The sequence below is a fragment of the Dipodomys merriami genome, unplaced genomic scaffold (genome assembly GCF_024711535.1).
Source record: "Dipodomys merriami isolate MVZ:Mamm:240054 unplaced genomic scaffold, mDipMer1.0.p SCAF_138, whole genome shotgun sequence".
NCBI lineage: Eukaryota > Metazoa > Chordata > Mammalia > Rodentia > Heteromyidae > Dipodomys > Dipodomys merriami.
In genome coordinates this window covers 511,586-526,518 of record NW_027202693.1, presented here as the reverse complement: position 1 = coordinate 526,518, position 14,933 = coordinate 511,586, and the positions used below count along the sequence as shown (strand labels likewise).

At 48.9% G+C, this 14,933-nt stretch overlaps 1 protein-coding gene across 2 annotated transcripts; it reads right to left on the bottom strand.

The window, feature by feature from the left end:
• Positions 1 to 363: 363 nt before the first annotated feature.
• Positions 364 to 13,822, bottom strand: LOC138825580 (uromodulin-like). Of its 2 annotated transcripts, none has more exons than XM_070020232.1 (11): positions 13,668 to 13,822; positions 12,860 to 13,042; positions 11,009 to 11,791; positions 10,792 to 10,899; positions 8,820 to 9,028; positions 7,346 to 7,494; positions 5,418 to 5,663; positions 3,698 to 3,860; positions 2,847 to 2,928; positions 2,229 to 2,270; positions 364 to 676 (listed from the first exon to the last, which is right to left on the bottom strand). In XM_070020232.1, exons 2-11 carry the CDS (start codon positions 12,957 to 12,959, stop codon positions 615 to 617), a joined length of 1,944 nt encoding a protein of 647 aa, XP_069876333.1. In that variant the 5' UTR covers positions 12,960 to 13,042; positions 13,668 to 13,822; the 3' UTR covers positions 364 to 614. The 2 variants fall into 2 exon arrangements, with proteins under 2 accessions (XP_069876333.1, XP_069876334.1); XM_070020233.1 differs by having other exon boundaries at positions 13,582 to 13,668.
• Positions 13,823 to 14,933: the final 1,111 nt, after the last annotated feature.

The window sequence follows — 14,933 nt, the reverse complement described above, 5'->3', positions numbered from 1 at the left end:
ACAACTATATCCCAGCACCTAGCAAAGTAACAGTTAAGTAAAGATATTTTGGATGGATGGATGGATAAATGAACAGATGGAGAAATGGTTAGGTGAATGGGTGAGTGGATGGATAGCTAGGTGGGTGGGTGGATAGATGAATGCGTAGATGGATGGATAAGTCGATGGGTGGGTGGATGTATGAATGGATATATAGATGAGGCTCAGAAACATTGTGTTTCTTATTTAAGGTCACACAGCAGAATGTGGGTTGCCTTTGATTCTCTGAGCAGATACAAACTACCTAAGAATAGATATGGGATCTATTTGTTTGATTTTTCCACCCACAGCAAATATTTCTTGAATGAATGAATGACTCCAAAGGCCAGTCTTCTACCATTATTATTCTGCTGCACTCTTCAGGAGACAGGGACCTCAAGTACAGACATGTCACAAGTCCCATTAGGAGAAAGAGCATCAGTTAAAAGCAGGGCTGGTTTTCCGCAGTGAGGGTTAGGGAGGGCACAGAGCCGGCACGCAGGAGCCTCCGCCTCTCCTCTGTGGCTGAGCACTGGCTGCCTCTGCCATCCTGGCCGGCAGGAAGTGGGCTGGGAACCAGGGTTTTCTGCTGCCCATCACTGAAATGACAGGGTCAAGGCGGCCGAGAGAAGCAGAGGCGGCAGGACCTTCAGGAACCCTGAAAGGAAAGCAATGGTAGGACCACCACTAGCACTAATGTGCTTTTATGCAAATTAGCAAGGGCTTCCTGCAGATGGACCAATTAGGAAAGGATATCACCTCTGGGGTGACTGGTTAGAGAAAGGAAGCTTTGTTGTTTTTCTTTTTCTTTTTTCCTTCCTTCCTTCCTTCCTTCCTTCCTTCCTTCCTTCCTTCCTTCCTTCCTTCCTTTCTCTTTCTTTCTTTCTTCCTTCCTTCCTTCCTTTCTTTCTTTCTTTCTTTCTTTCTTTCTTTCTTTCTTTCTTTCTTTCTTTCTTTTTTTCTTTCTTTTTCTTTTCTTTCTTTCTTTCTTTCTCTCCTTCTGCCAGTACTGGGGTTTGAACTCAGGGTCTGTCCCTGAGCTCTTTTGTTTTTTTGCTCAAGGCTAACACTCCACCAATTAAGCCACAGCTCTACTTCCAGGGTTATTTTTGGGGGGGGCTTATTTGGAGATCAGAGTCTCATGGACTTTTCTGCCCTGGTTGGCTTCAAACCACAATCCTCAGATCTCAGCCTCCCTAGTAACTAGGATTATAAACATGAGCCACTGGCCCCCAGTGCCTTTTCTTTTTCTGTCTCTGACCTAAAATTCAATTCAAAACAAGAAAATCTCCATCTGTCCATTCTGAATTTTTTAAAAATAGAAAAAGGTACCCTCCTGAGTGGACTTATTGACAATGTCTCTCTTCTGGCCCCCAGATTGATATCTCCTCAACAAGGTGGGGTGCTCTTGCACAGTGCCCACCCTATACATCCATCCTTGGTGACCACATGGGATATTTGCAGAGAGCAAACCCTATATGGAGCATCCTGACTCCTCAGTTCCAAGTTCACCGGGGCTGGATTGAACAAGTCCAGGTAGAACACTAGACTAGTGTCACAACCCCCTTGGATCCAGACACTAAAACCAAGACAGGCAAAGGCCAGACAGATTCTGTGCATTTCTAGACTCTTCAGACAACTCAATACCTGCGAAAAATCAAAGGCAAAAAAAAAAAAAAAAGCGCCACCATTTCCTGTCCTTTGTGATCTGAGCTGTGAAGAAACCCCAGGACTCTGCCTCTGGTGTTCACCCCAACACCCAGCATGCCTTCTGGAACCTAATGATTTTCAGCAAATATTTGTCAGCAATTCAGCAACTGAGCAGCTCCTGAACAGGTAGGTAAAGAAAAATGGGACGTCAGTGCTACAGGAAGCACCCAAGAGAACAGCCAAGGTGTGTGTGTGTGTGTGTGTGTGTGTGTGTGTGTGTGTGTGTGTGTGTGTGTGTGTGTGTGTGGTATACCTTGGGGACACAGATATGCACTTAGTGTGCTCATCTGAACTTATATGTGTGCAACTGCCGCCGCGTGTGCCTGAGAGTGCAGACCTGAATTGTGCATGTGGCCTTGTGTGTGCATGGTGAGCCTGTGTCTCTGCATGCCTCTGCGAGGTGGTGTGAGTGTGCATTCACATACAACCCCAGAGTCGGGCAGGCAGCTCTACAGGAGCCTTTTGAAACTGGCTGCTGTGCAGAAAGGACCTGAACTTACCGAAGCTGCTGGCAGCAGCCCTCGAGATGGAGGCCTGGACACCTGTAGGGAAAAAGAAAAGAAAGAGGAGTCTGGTGAGCAACCTGACCCAAGCCTCTTCGGCCAGTTCTTCTCACAGCCAGCTAAAGCCTAATCGGATCATGTGATTTCTCCATTTCAGACACCTTCCTCAGGTGGCCAAAGGACACCTGCTCAATGATGGGAAGGAGGAAGGGAAGGAGGGAGGGATGAAGGGAAGGAGGGAGGGAAAAGGGAAAGAGGAAGGAGGGACAGAGGAAAGGAAGGGAAATGGGGGGGAGAAGGGGGAAAGAACAAGGAAGGAGAGAGGAAAGAAGGAAAGGAAGGGAAGGGAAAGGGAAAGAAAAGGAAGGAAAGAAGAGAGAGAAGGAAGAAGAGAGGGAGGGAGGAAGAGAGAGAAGAAAGGAGGGGGAAAGGAGGGGGCAGTGCTCTAAAGAGAAGAGAGCTTGTGTCAGTCCTGGCTGTCCTGGCTGGAGAAACAGTCCCTCTCATTCTTGGGTCCCCAGTGAGATCTGAGGTGCAAGCCCCGCTCCCCACCCCACCATCCTCTCGAGAGGGAATTCCCAGCTACAAACCACAAGGACTAAGTGGCTCTCTTACTTTGTCTTGTGATGGGGCCCAAGTTCAGTACACGGGATTTGTCTATGAAGCCCCCACTTCGGTATCTGGTCCCAGTACAGGTCTGCGGAGAGAGGAAAACAGAGAGAAGTTTCCATGAAGGAGGGTGCAGCCGTGGTGCTGGGGGTGGAGAGGGCTGCACCCTGAGGGCGCATCTCCTGACTAGGGCAGGAGCCGGAAGATCAGGTCTTGGCCTACCACTCCTTATGACAGCAGCAAATTCACTTGATCTCTCTGACTGGTAACTCCCCCCACACACACACACACAGAATGTCTGTGGAACATTAAGTTAAAAAAAAAGAAAAATACAACATGGGCACAGAATTTTAAGAGTGCCAGCTTCTTCAGGACACCAGTGGCTCACGCCTGGAATCCTAGCTACTCAGGAGGCTGAGCTTTGAGGATGGAGGTTTGAATTCAGTGTGAACAGGAAAGTCCATAAGACTCCTCTTATCTCCAATTAACACCAATAAAGCCAGCAGGGAGCTGTGGCTCAAGTGGTAAAACTCTAGCTTTGAGCAAAAGAAAAACAAAAACAAAAAAACAAAATACTCAGGGACAGTGCCCAGGTCCTGAACTCCAGTCCCAGAACTGGCACGCGCGCACACACACACACACACACACACACACACCAGCCTCTTATTAAAAGACTCCTTCATAAACCACAGAGCTTACAAACCAGGTGTTCTCAGGTCACTGGGCCCTGTGGATTTCCCCACAGCTCAGGTGTCCCATCTGACCCCACCCACCCCTCCCTTTGTTTCCTGGCTCTGGTCATACCTGGCTGGGGTCATCTGGTGATGGGAAGGGCTATGGGAGGGGTGGAGACTCACCGGTTTGCACTTCTCCTTCACCATGTCACACAGGTACACCTCACAGTGCAGGTAGACCAGGTCATAGTTCCCAGCAAACCGGAACATCTGCACGGAAAACCGGCTCTGAGGGGATTCCCCGTTCTCCAGCACTTGAATGGTTTGGTCCTCCGTTTGTGGACATCTGGTGGGAAAGCAGGGTATGCAACAGGTTGTGGTGAGTTACATAAAGACTCTAGAGACAGAGTCTGGGATTAAAACCACACCACACCACACTTGTTGGCAATGTGATGGTGTGTGTGTGTGTGTGTATGTGTGTGTGTGTGTGTGTGTGTGTGTGTGTGTATGTTGGGGGTGGGTAGCTGCTCCAAGGCTCATTACTAGAGCCCATGAGAAAAGAAAGCTATGAAGCTGGGCACTGGTGGCTCACGCCTGTCACCTTAGCTGCTCAGGAGGCTGAGATCTGAGGATCATGGTTTGAAGCCAGTCCCAGGAGGAAAGTCCTGGAGACTCTCCAATTAACCATCAAAAAGCTAGAAGTGGAGGTGTGTCTCAGGTGGTAGAGTGACAGTGTTGAGCAAAAAAAAAAAAAAAAAGGGACAGGCCCCGAGTTAAAGCCCCAGGAGACACACACACACACACACACACACACACACACACACACACACACACACACACACACACAGAGAAAAGATAGTTGGAAGGATATTATTAGTGTGTGTGTGCGTGTTTAGCAGTCCTAGGAACTGAACTCAGGGTCTAGCATGGCAGGCAAGTGCTTTATGGCTTGAACCATGCTCCCAACTCTTCTGTTTGTACTTGATTTTTGCTATAAGCACTTGCTAATTTTTCCCAGGCTGGTCTGAGATTAGAGATTTTTTTTTCTCTAATAGCTATGGTCACAGACATACCCCACTATTCCCAGCTTAAGTTTTAAACTAAAAAAAAATTGAAACATTGCCTGTGGCAACCACAGTTGATGCTAAAGCAAGAAAAAGAAAAAAAATCATCAAGGCAGAGTGGATGAAAGAACATTTGGGATACCCAGGAAATGCATGCAGGAGTCAAAAAATTAGCCACCATATGCTAACTCCTATGGATCATCAGAGACCTGTGTTACCTTGTTGTAACAACAGAAATGGGGACCTCTGTTGTGTGGTTGTGTACATGCACCCAACAGCACCAACGCACAACACAAAGAGAAACTTAGAACAGCACATGCAGAGACCCACATGCATGCTGGACTGCGTCTGGAGACCCAGGATCTCTGGGCAGGTGAAGTGGACATTGCTCAGCTATTTCACTTTGTGGTGTGTGTGTGTGTGTGTGTGTGTGTGTGTGTGTGTGTGTGTGTGTGTGTGTATGTGTGTGTGTGTGCGTGTGTACACACATGCATGTGCTTGCATGCACAATCCTGGGACTTAAACTCAGGGCCTGGGCACTGTCCCTGAGCTCTTCTGCTCAAGGCTAACATTCTACCACTTGAGCCACAGCTCCACTTCTGGTTTTTTAGTATTACTTGGTAAGTCTTAATTAATAAGAGTCCCATGGACTTCCTAGCTACTCAATTTCCTGAGCAGCTAGGATGACAGGCATGAGTCACTGCCAGGTGCTCCTGTAGATTTTTGCTGTATACTCATGATGAGTGCTAAATTTCCTCCATCCAAGCTGAAAGACAATCCTCCTCTCCCCCACCTCCCAAATCCCTCCATGGTCCCCCACTTAGAGATTGCTGCCTTACCTGTCCTGGATGATGAAGTATTTCACTGGGTCTGTGGCATTGCCGCTGGGGGTGGCATAGCAGTTGGTCATCAGTACTGCAAACCGGGACAGGTCTCCGCCATCCAATATGGTACCCACGTAGAGGAAGGCCTCCGTGGACAGGGCCACTGAGGGGCCTTGGTAGGGTTGCGTGTAGGAAGGGCTCTGGAAAAGCGCCATCCGCAAGGTGAACATGCCGGTCCCCCCCACACTGATGTTCAAGACACTGCAGGGGGGAAAGGGCTGGTGAGAGGACCAAATGGAGAACATGCCAAAAGAGGGACCTTTTTCTGCTTCATGCTCCTGGACAGAGCTTGAGATTTGTGTGCCTGAGTGAGGTGTGTGTGTGTGTGTGTGTGTGTGTGCATGTGTGTGTGTGTGTGTGTGTGTGTGTGTGTGTGTGTGTGTGTGTGTGTGTTTGTTTTGAGAATCAACTACACAAACACTGAGCTACATCCCCAGCCATGAAATGAACAGATTCTTAATAGAGTCACCTCAATTCCTTCTTCCTTCTCAAGGTTAATTCCTTCCTCCTTCAAAAGGTTAAAAGGGGACAAGTTGTGGACCCCGTAGACCAGCACAGTAGTCTATGTTAGAAAACTAATCCAGTCCACGTTAGAAAAGACTTTGTAACTGGATTGTTTAAAAGCATAATTAAAGCAGCTACACGGTGAGAACTGCCCTTGGCTGACCCCTCACAGGACCTCACAAGGATGAGATCACATGAAATAAAACCCATCAGAAACCCCAGCGACGCGGACATCCACTTCAGAGACTTCAGAGGTGAGACCCGGATCCTCAGCTCTGACAGGAGTGAGGTTTCCAGCTCAACCTGAGAGATCTGCTCACAGACAATTGCTTTCTGACCTAAGGGAGGGCCACCAGACGCCAGAGCACTGCTTGGCCAAGTAATATTCCAACCAAACACCTGCCATGAGCAACCTCTTCCTCCATGCTGTCCAATCAGCAGCCAACACACGGAGCCCCTTGGCTAAGTCTGGTGGAAGTCATGATAGAACCTGGGAGCAGGGGGAGGTGTTAGAATCCCAGCACTGCCACTTCAATAGACCTTTAGTAATGTCTATTACAGTCCCTTGTTGGAGTCTATTGTATTCTGTTTGTAAACAAAATACAAACCAAGGAGTAAGTTCCTCAAGCTTCTCTGAGCCTCAGTTTCCACCTTTGTCTAAAGGGAATGGTGATCATAAATCTCCTGGGGCATAACTGTGAAGATTTTTAGTGAGATATTCCATGCAAATCACTTTGTGAAATGCCCACCACACACTCAATAAACTGCTAGTCAGGATTACGGTCTACCATTCTGTCCAATGCCAGCATCACTGGCCTGTGACATCCTATTCAAAGACTTTTTCTGCGGTCTTTAACAACAGTGTCCTTTATTTTAAAATGTCATACAAATCTCATGTGGTACCAAGGATGGGGAGAACTTCTCCAATGCATCCCTGCAGGCAAGTACCCACCCCATCCCTGCAAACTCTATAATCAGACCTCTTCCCGTTGACAAGAGGAGTTTTTAAATTCCTCATTGAATGAATAAATTTAAGGCCTCTCATCTTTCAGTCCCTCTTTCCTATCCTGCCCCTCTGAAAAGCCACTGAAACTCTCACACGTTCATTCACACCTGCAGAACACAGCTGCCACATGCAGAAGACTAACAGCCAGAGAAATGTTGGCCATCTCCCAAACCCCTCTAACTAGCGTGGGACGGAGCCTGGATCCTGGGTTCCAAGATCCCCTAGCTCAGTTTCTCCAGTGAGCCATCCTAGCTCTCAGATGCCACACTTAGCTCCCTATGGGAGGCAGGTGACAGGGAAGCTGGAGACCTCGCGATTATGGAACTGCAAGGCAGAGCTGCCTGGGAGCCCTGGAGATCCTTGCTGACCGCACCTGACCATTGGCTGCAGGGAGGTTTTCAGGCTGACTTTCATGTCCAGCGGGTAGGAGCAGGCAAAGTTGATTTTGATGTTAACATCACGGATGATAATCTCATTGGCGAGGTAGAGGGTGTTGCTGTATGTGGCGTGGGTTTCGTTCCTCTGTGTTGGAGGGAGCAGAGGGAAAAATGGAGAATAAGAATCTGTGAAGGACAATGAAACCAGAGCTGTTTGTCTCTGGCCACCTGTATGTGCACACGCACACGCGCGCGCGCGCGCGCGCACACACACACACACACACACACACACACACACACTGACTTCCTGGCCTCCATGAGGACAAATTGTCAGTAGCAAGAGCCATCTCTGAGCAGGTGTCATGTAGCTGAGCTAAATGCTCCTCCTACCTCATTGCAGACGTCCTTCCTTCAATGACGCTAAAAGGCAAGGCTGTTACATTCTTGCTTCCTGGAGGGGAATGACTGACTGATTCTCTCTGCTGCCTGGAAGCTAAGAAGCATGGGTCTTTTCTATCACCACATTCTTCCTTTTTAAAAGACTCTCGTCCACATGCTAAGTCTCCACTCAGGAGATTTCATGCTCTAGCCTTAGAAAATAATCATTTCTTCTTCTTCTTCTTGGCAAAAGTAGACAGAGTAAGTTTATTTAAAAGAGAAAGGAAAGTAGGGAAATAGAATCTCTGTAGAAAGGGGGTCCCAAAGATCAGAATCCCACAATATCTTCCTTTCTTTTGAATCTTTTCTTTTTATTTCCTGGCATAAGAGGGGCAGGAAGGCTGGGTGCTGAGACTTACCACTTGTCATCTTAGCTACTCAGGAGGCTGAGGTCTAAGGATGGCAATTGGAAACCAGCTGGGTAGAAAAACCTCCAATTTACTACCAAAAGAAAAAAAAAAGCCAAGCCGGGGCGGGCGCTGGTAGTTCACATCTGTAATCCTAGCTACTCAGGAGGCTGAGATCTGAGGATCGCTGTTCAAAACCAGCCCAGGCAGGAAAGTCTGTGAGAGTCTTCTCTCCAATAAAACCACTAGAAAACCAGAAGTGGCACTGTGGCTCAAGTGGTAGAGCACTCACCTTGAGCTGAAGAGTTCAGGGACAGTGCCTGAGCCCAGAGTTCAAGCCCCACAATCAACACAACAACAACAACAACAAAAAAAAAAAATAGAAAAGTGATAGACACCAATCTTGAGCGAAAAAGAAAAACCAAGTAAAGGCACAAGGCTCTGAGTTCAAGCCCCAGTACCAGGACAAAAGAGGGGGCACAATGCTTCCCTTACACAAACATTTGGGGTTCCCTAAAATAAATATGGTCCCTTCTGCAGAGGCCTTTACAGGCAAACTACTGCTCCAAACATCAGTAATTCGGAAACAGGTGAAATAACTCATGCAACCCCATACAATTTCTGTAGAACCTGGGGCCGAACCTGTGAGCGCTCTGACCCCTGCCCTCCAGCTGCCCGGACATACTGTCAGCACTGTCCCACAGGGACCATCTCGGGTCGGAGTCACCACAGACATCCAGTCCTGCTCCCGTCTCTCACTGAAGCCTGAGCAGTGGCTGTCCCGCAGGTACATGAAGACCTTCTTGAAGCCCAGGCTCTGTAGCTGGCACTTGCTCAGGGACATCTTGATGTCATTGGCCCCACAGATCAGCCTTTGATCCAAAAGTGAAACATCTGAAATAAGCAAGAAAAGGGCACAATGTGGAGCCTGTCTGAACCTCAAGAGCTCAGTATGCACCCCACAATCAGAAAACAGGGGGAATTCTCCAGACTGGCCACTAGCTGGGGGTTCTCAACTCTCAGAAGAGGGGAGCACAAGAATGGATTGTACACATTGCAGGATGGATCCACTAGCCAACCTTCCAGAGCCCCCCCACAGACCCCTAAGAACCAACTCTACCCCAATTTCATGGCAGTGTTTGGATCTTTCACTAGCCCAGAATTAAATAGTATGGAATCCCAATTTTATAAAGGGAAAGGAAGCCAGGTACTGGTAGCTCACACCTGTAATTCTAGCTACTGAGGGAGGCTGAGATCTGAGAATTGTGGTTCAAAGCCAGCCCAGGCAAGAAAGTCTATGAGGCACTTATCTCCAATTTACCACCAGAAAACTAGAATCAAGCTGTGGTTCAAAGTGATAGAGTGCTAGCCTTGAGCAAAAATATCTAAGGGACAGCACCCAGGCCCTGATTTCAAGCCCCATATCCAACAACAACCAAAAAAAGGAAAATTAACTACAATTTCTTTTCATCTATTGTGGGATGACAGACCTAATTTGTCTTTAACGTCTTTAAGGCCACACATGCTTATTCTTTCCTCTTAAACAGAGAATTTGGGGCAGATGTCAACAACTAGATTTATTTTTGTAAAAGGATTTTTTAAAGTTATTTTTTAGTACTTATTATTTTAATGTTTTTAGGACATAGCTACTAGGATTATTATAATAATGTTTCTGCTGTATTTACTGTGACCTTCTAAGATATGTGTTAGCTTGCTGCAGACAAACCCAGCAGTGAACATCAACATCTCAAATTAACCTGAAAGAAGAGATTTGGGGCTGGAGGTGTGGCTCAAGTGGCAGAGCACTTTCCTAGCAACCCAGAGGCCTTGAGTTCAAACCCTAGTATAGCCAAAATCAATCAACCAACAAGTACCAATCACAGAAGGGAATTCAGTCAATTCAGAGAGCAACCAGTTAATTGTACAGTTCAAATTAGAGGAGGGGCTTGAATATAGCAACGTTGTCCAAGTGGCAGAAGATGACTGAAATTGTAACTGAAGTCTAGAAAACACTATCCACCTCCAATGAGTGTAGACAGGGGCAAACCTAGGCTCAGAGACGGCCAGTGCCCTGCCTTGCATCTACAGCGGATCAGTAATTCAGCAGATTGGGGGGAGAAGGGAGTAGTGTTCCATAGTCTCATGCTGGCATTATTCTGTGTACCCACTGCAGTGTAGGGCGGGGAGTGTTAAAGTAAGTTCTGGGCATAAAGTTGACCCCTGATCACCAGGAGTTTTGGAGTCAACTAAGGGGAGAACCAGGAACACCCCCCCCAGAGTTCTTCATGACTAAAGGAGGTGCTAGTGAACCTTCCAACTGCGGGGGGCTTTGTATTCCTGAGTGTCTTTCTCGTCCTGTCATGTCTGCATCTCTCTCTCTCTCTCTCTCTCTCTCTCTCAGATTTTAAGTTTCTAGTTTGTAGTTATTTATGATTTTAATGTTTTTAGGGCATAGAGCCTGGAAGTATGATGATCATCTTTCCATTGTACTTACTTTGACCTGAGAGAGAGAGAGAGAGAGAGAGAGAGAGAGAGAGAGAGAGAGAGAGAGAGAGAGAGAGAGAGAGAGAGAGAGAGAATGTGCTTTCCCTGCCACTGACCACTTTGTCAACAAACAAATCAATTCCCCTCCACTGATCCCCTTCTACCCCCCTCACCGGTGACATTGATGTCCTGTTTGCATTGGCACCGCCACATGCCATTATCTGATATGCAGTCCTCGTCAATTCCACACTCCTCACACGTCCCCTCCACCGAGGTGGGATCTGCAGAGGCAGAAGTTCAGTCACCATGGATCGGCCTTGACCCACCCACCCCCACCCTGCATGGTGCCCACCAGGGGGCGTGGGAAGGAGGGGGTGGCCCCCAGCTCACCTGTGCAGTACGCCAGATTGCACTCAGGGGGCGCTGTCAGGTTGTAGACGTAGTAGCCTCTGGCACAGGCCTTTACCTGGACAGGTGTGTCCCACAGGCAGCAGTGGCCGCTCCAGTGCGCGCAGGCCGTGCGGCTCACGATGCCCTCGTCGCTGGAGGGGTGCGTGCCGTTGAGCCACAAGGGCGCGGCCGTGTTACAGCGCAGGACTGGCACACAGGTCTCTGCCATGCGGACGCCACCCTGGCCCACGAAACGGTACCAGCCTCGCAAGTTGGTATCACAGGAGTAGCCAGAGCCATACTGAGCACTGCGCCAGTACTCATCCAGCGTGTGGTACGCCTGGCACGGGTCGGCACACACGAGCTCACCACCGTGACCCTGGGGCAGGCAGTCCAGTCCTGGCCCACAGGATCCGGGGGTACACTCGCAGTGCCATCCATCCCCCACATAGCCCTGGGGACACACACAGGAGTAGTTGCCCTCCACGTTGACACAGGTGGCCAGGGAGTGGCAGAGGGTCCCCTCTGGCTCCAGGCACTCATCCACATCGAGGCAGCCCAACCCGGGCACCAGGTAGAAGCCATCGGGACAGACGCACTCGTAGGAGCCCAGTGTGTTCACGCAGCTGGTGTTGGACGAGCAGTTGTACGCCTTGGGAATGGCACACTCGTCTACATCCTCACACACCAGCCCGTCGCCGGTGAAGCCCTCCCGGCAGGAGCATGTGGTGACAACCCCATCCATCATGCAAGTGGCATTGCTGTGACATTCTGAGCATCTTCCTGCAGACAAGCCAGCCCAACCCAGAACGTGGGCAGTCAGGCCAATAGCTTCGCAAAATCCTCCCACTTCCCTAAAGGAGGGACCTAAGACTCAGCTCTGTAGTCCATTCCATCCAGCACAAGCCAACCAAGGCCCTGACCCCCCTCCCCCCCGCCGAAGGCCACGCTTCTGACATGTATTCCTTGGTAAGCATTGCCTTTAAGTTTTATCTTTTTTGGTTGTTGTTTTTTTAATTCAATATTCTCCCATCCAGAAGAATAATTCCCAGATTCTTGATTCTTTGTTAGGATTTATGGTGAACCTGTGACCCCTCCCTTCCCAGCCTCTGTGTGTGTGTATGTGTGTGTGTGTGTGTGTGTGTGTGTGTGTGTGTGTGTGTGTGTGTGTGTGTGTGTGTGTGCGTGTGTGTGCCAGTCCAGGGGCTTGAACTCAGGACCTGGGCACTGTCCCTGAGCTGCTTTTGCTCAAGGCTAGCATTCTACCACTTGAACCACAGTGCCACTTCCAGCTTTTTCTATTTATGTGGTACTGAGGAATCGAACCCAGGGCTTCATGCATGCTAGGTAAGTGCTCTACCACTAAGCCACACTCTCAGCCACCTTTGTCTATTTTGTGGTTTCTGTGTCCAGGTCCCTTCCCATACCTGGTTGAGCCTTCATCAATATCATGCATGGTGTCACCTGCTCTCTGAAAACTTCCCCAAGGCCACCTTTTTGTTTGCCCACACAGCTAGTTTATGGCTGTAATCCTAGCTACTCAAAGGGCTGTGATCTGAGGATTGCAGTTCAAAGCCAGCCCAGGCAGAAAAGTCTATGAGACTTTTATCTCCAATTAACTACCAAAAAGCCAGAAGTAGAGCTGTGGCTTGAATGGTAGAGCAGTAACCTTGAGAAAAACAGCTCAGGGACAGCTTCTGGGCCCTGAGTTAAAGCCCCAGGATTGCCAAAGAAAAAAAAAAGGCTTAGAATAAACACTTTGTAAATCCTAAGTGTAATAGAAAAAGGGTTAAGACAGTCTCTACAAAGGACACATATACACAAGCACTCGCATGTAAGCATCACACTTACTAGCTTCCAAAGAGGAGTCATTGGCTGCCACTACGATGAACCACGAGGTCATGGCCATTACCAACAGCATCCAGGGCAGGGAGAGCAGCAGCCGCCCCATCCTCTCTGCTCTTCTGCTCTTCTGCGAATACCTGCTCCAAGACAAGTGTGATTCCCTCCCTGCTGCGTTGGGGGCCTAAAGTCCTGAGAACAGAAACAGGGAGGGGAAGACGCATGCTCTAACTCCCCTCCCCATGGGGAAGGATGGTTGGGGTTGCACACTGCCCCATGGCAGTACAGCTGGGGTGAAAAACCCATGCAATACTGAGGCTCTTCAGGCGGTGGGCTTCTCTCTTCTAGGCAACAGTTATTCCCACTCATGACTCCACATCTCAGGACACAGCATATTCTGCCAAGTCTCTCCTTTGGCAGCAGGAAGTAGGAAGATAGAGAAGTATCTTCCTGGAGATAGCCTTGGACACAGTAGATGATGGAGAGTGATTGGATGCATGAGGATACTATAGCTATTATTAGGAAAGCTTGGGATCCATGACTAGGAAGCTGGCTTGCCAAGACTCGTGAAGCCAAGAATCATCAGACCAGAGTAGTGACTCATGGGTAACTCTGACTCCAGCGTGCAAACACCTAACTTCCTCTCCCACCTCCCTCTGGTAGATCAAGAGCCAGAAGAAGACTAGACAGAGGAGGAGGAATAGGGAAAAACACCCCAGGATAGACATTACCTGAAACCAGCGCAGAAGACTGCTTCCCTCCCAAGTACGTGCCTCTTATAAATACACGCACTCGAGCCCCTGGCTGCCAAACTCACCCCCAATTATTTCCTGTGTCTTGAGATTGTTTCCTTAGAGGGGGGCGGGCAGATATTTTCTTTTACTTTTTTTTTTTTGCATAATGTTTGCCTTTTCCAAGCTGTGAGTTTGTTGCTCCTTCCCCTACACCACCCCCTCTCCCTCTGCCACCACCAAGAGAGACACCAAATCATTGATATTGTGGGTCACACCTGTGCCCGGAAATGCAAGGTCTCTGTTTTGCACTCTTGGGCAGCAAGAGATTCCTTAGTTAGGCATTAACTGGCAAAGTGGTGCCAAGGTGCTGGGTCTTTTTCTTCGTCACTGAGGAGGATGAGGTGGGCCCATGGGGCCAGGGAGCAGCTAGTATCTATAGGTAGGCTGCAGTAAAATAAAAAGGAGGTACCTGTTGACCCTGGGGGGGGGGTCATCTATCTTGGAGTGTACCCTTTGAAGCACCCTGTCCTCACCATGGGAGCGCCCCCTTCTTTCTATCCCCAGACACAAGCTAGAGGGGAACTGAGCAGGGCCAGAGGCCAAGCATGCAGACATGGGGAATTCAATCTACTCAGCCAAACCCATCTGAGGTTTGCTAGGCTCAAGACCCTTAGAGGGTTGAATGACTCTGTGATTGAATCATCTGGCTTGGCCGTCGGCGAATCTGAATCCTGACCCTGACATATTGTGCCCAGTGGACTCCTCTCTTCACCTTCCCGATGCCATCTTCCTCAACTGCAGAACAAAATTGCTCCTCTCCCTGAGAGACTGTGACCATTCAACAGAGAAGATGGGAGAAAAGACACACACTCAGGGGCGATTTTATTTGGAGGAATTTTGCAAACGCTGCTTGGTTGCTGTCCAGTCACATTGAGGCAAGGAAATGTCAGAGGCCAAGTTCGAAGCCATGTGGGGGGAAAAATGTGTGTAGCCAGGCGCTGGTGGCTCATGCCTGTCATCCTAGCTACTCAGGAGGCTGAGATCTGAGGATCATGGTTCAAAGCCAGCCCAGGCAGGAAAAGTCCGTGAGACTTTTATCTCCAATAAACCATTCAGAAAACTGGAAATGGCGCTGTGGCTCAAGTGGTAGAGCGCTCGCCTTGAGCTGAAGAGCTGAAGGACAGTGCCCAGGCCCAGAGTTTAAGCCCTGCAACCAACCCCCCAAAAAAACCAAAGTGCATGTGAATTTAGACTGGGCTGCAAAAATAACTATGAACCCAATGTCAACATTTCTCCTCATCATTTCAGAACCAAATTTCTTGGGGTGAAGGGCAGTGGGGTGGGGGAAA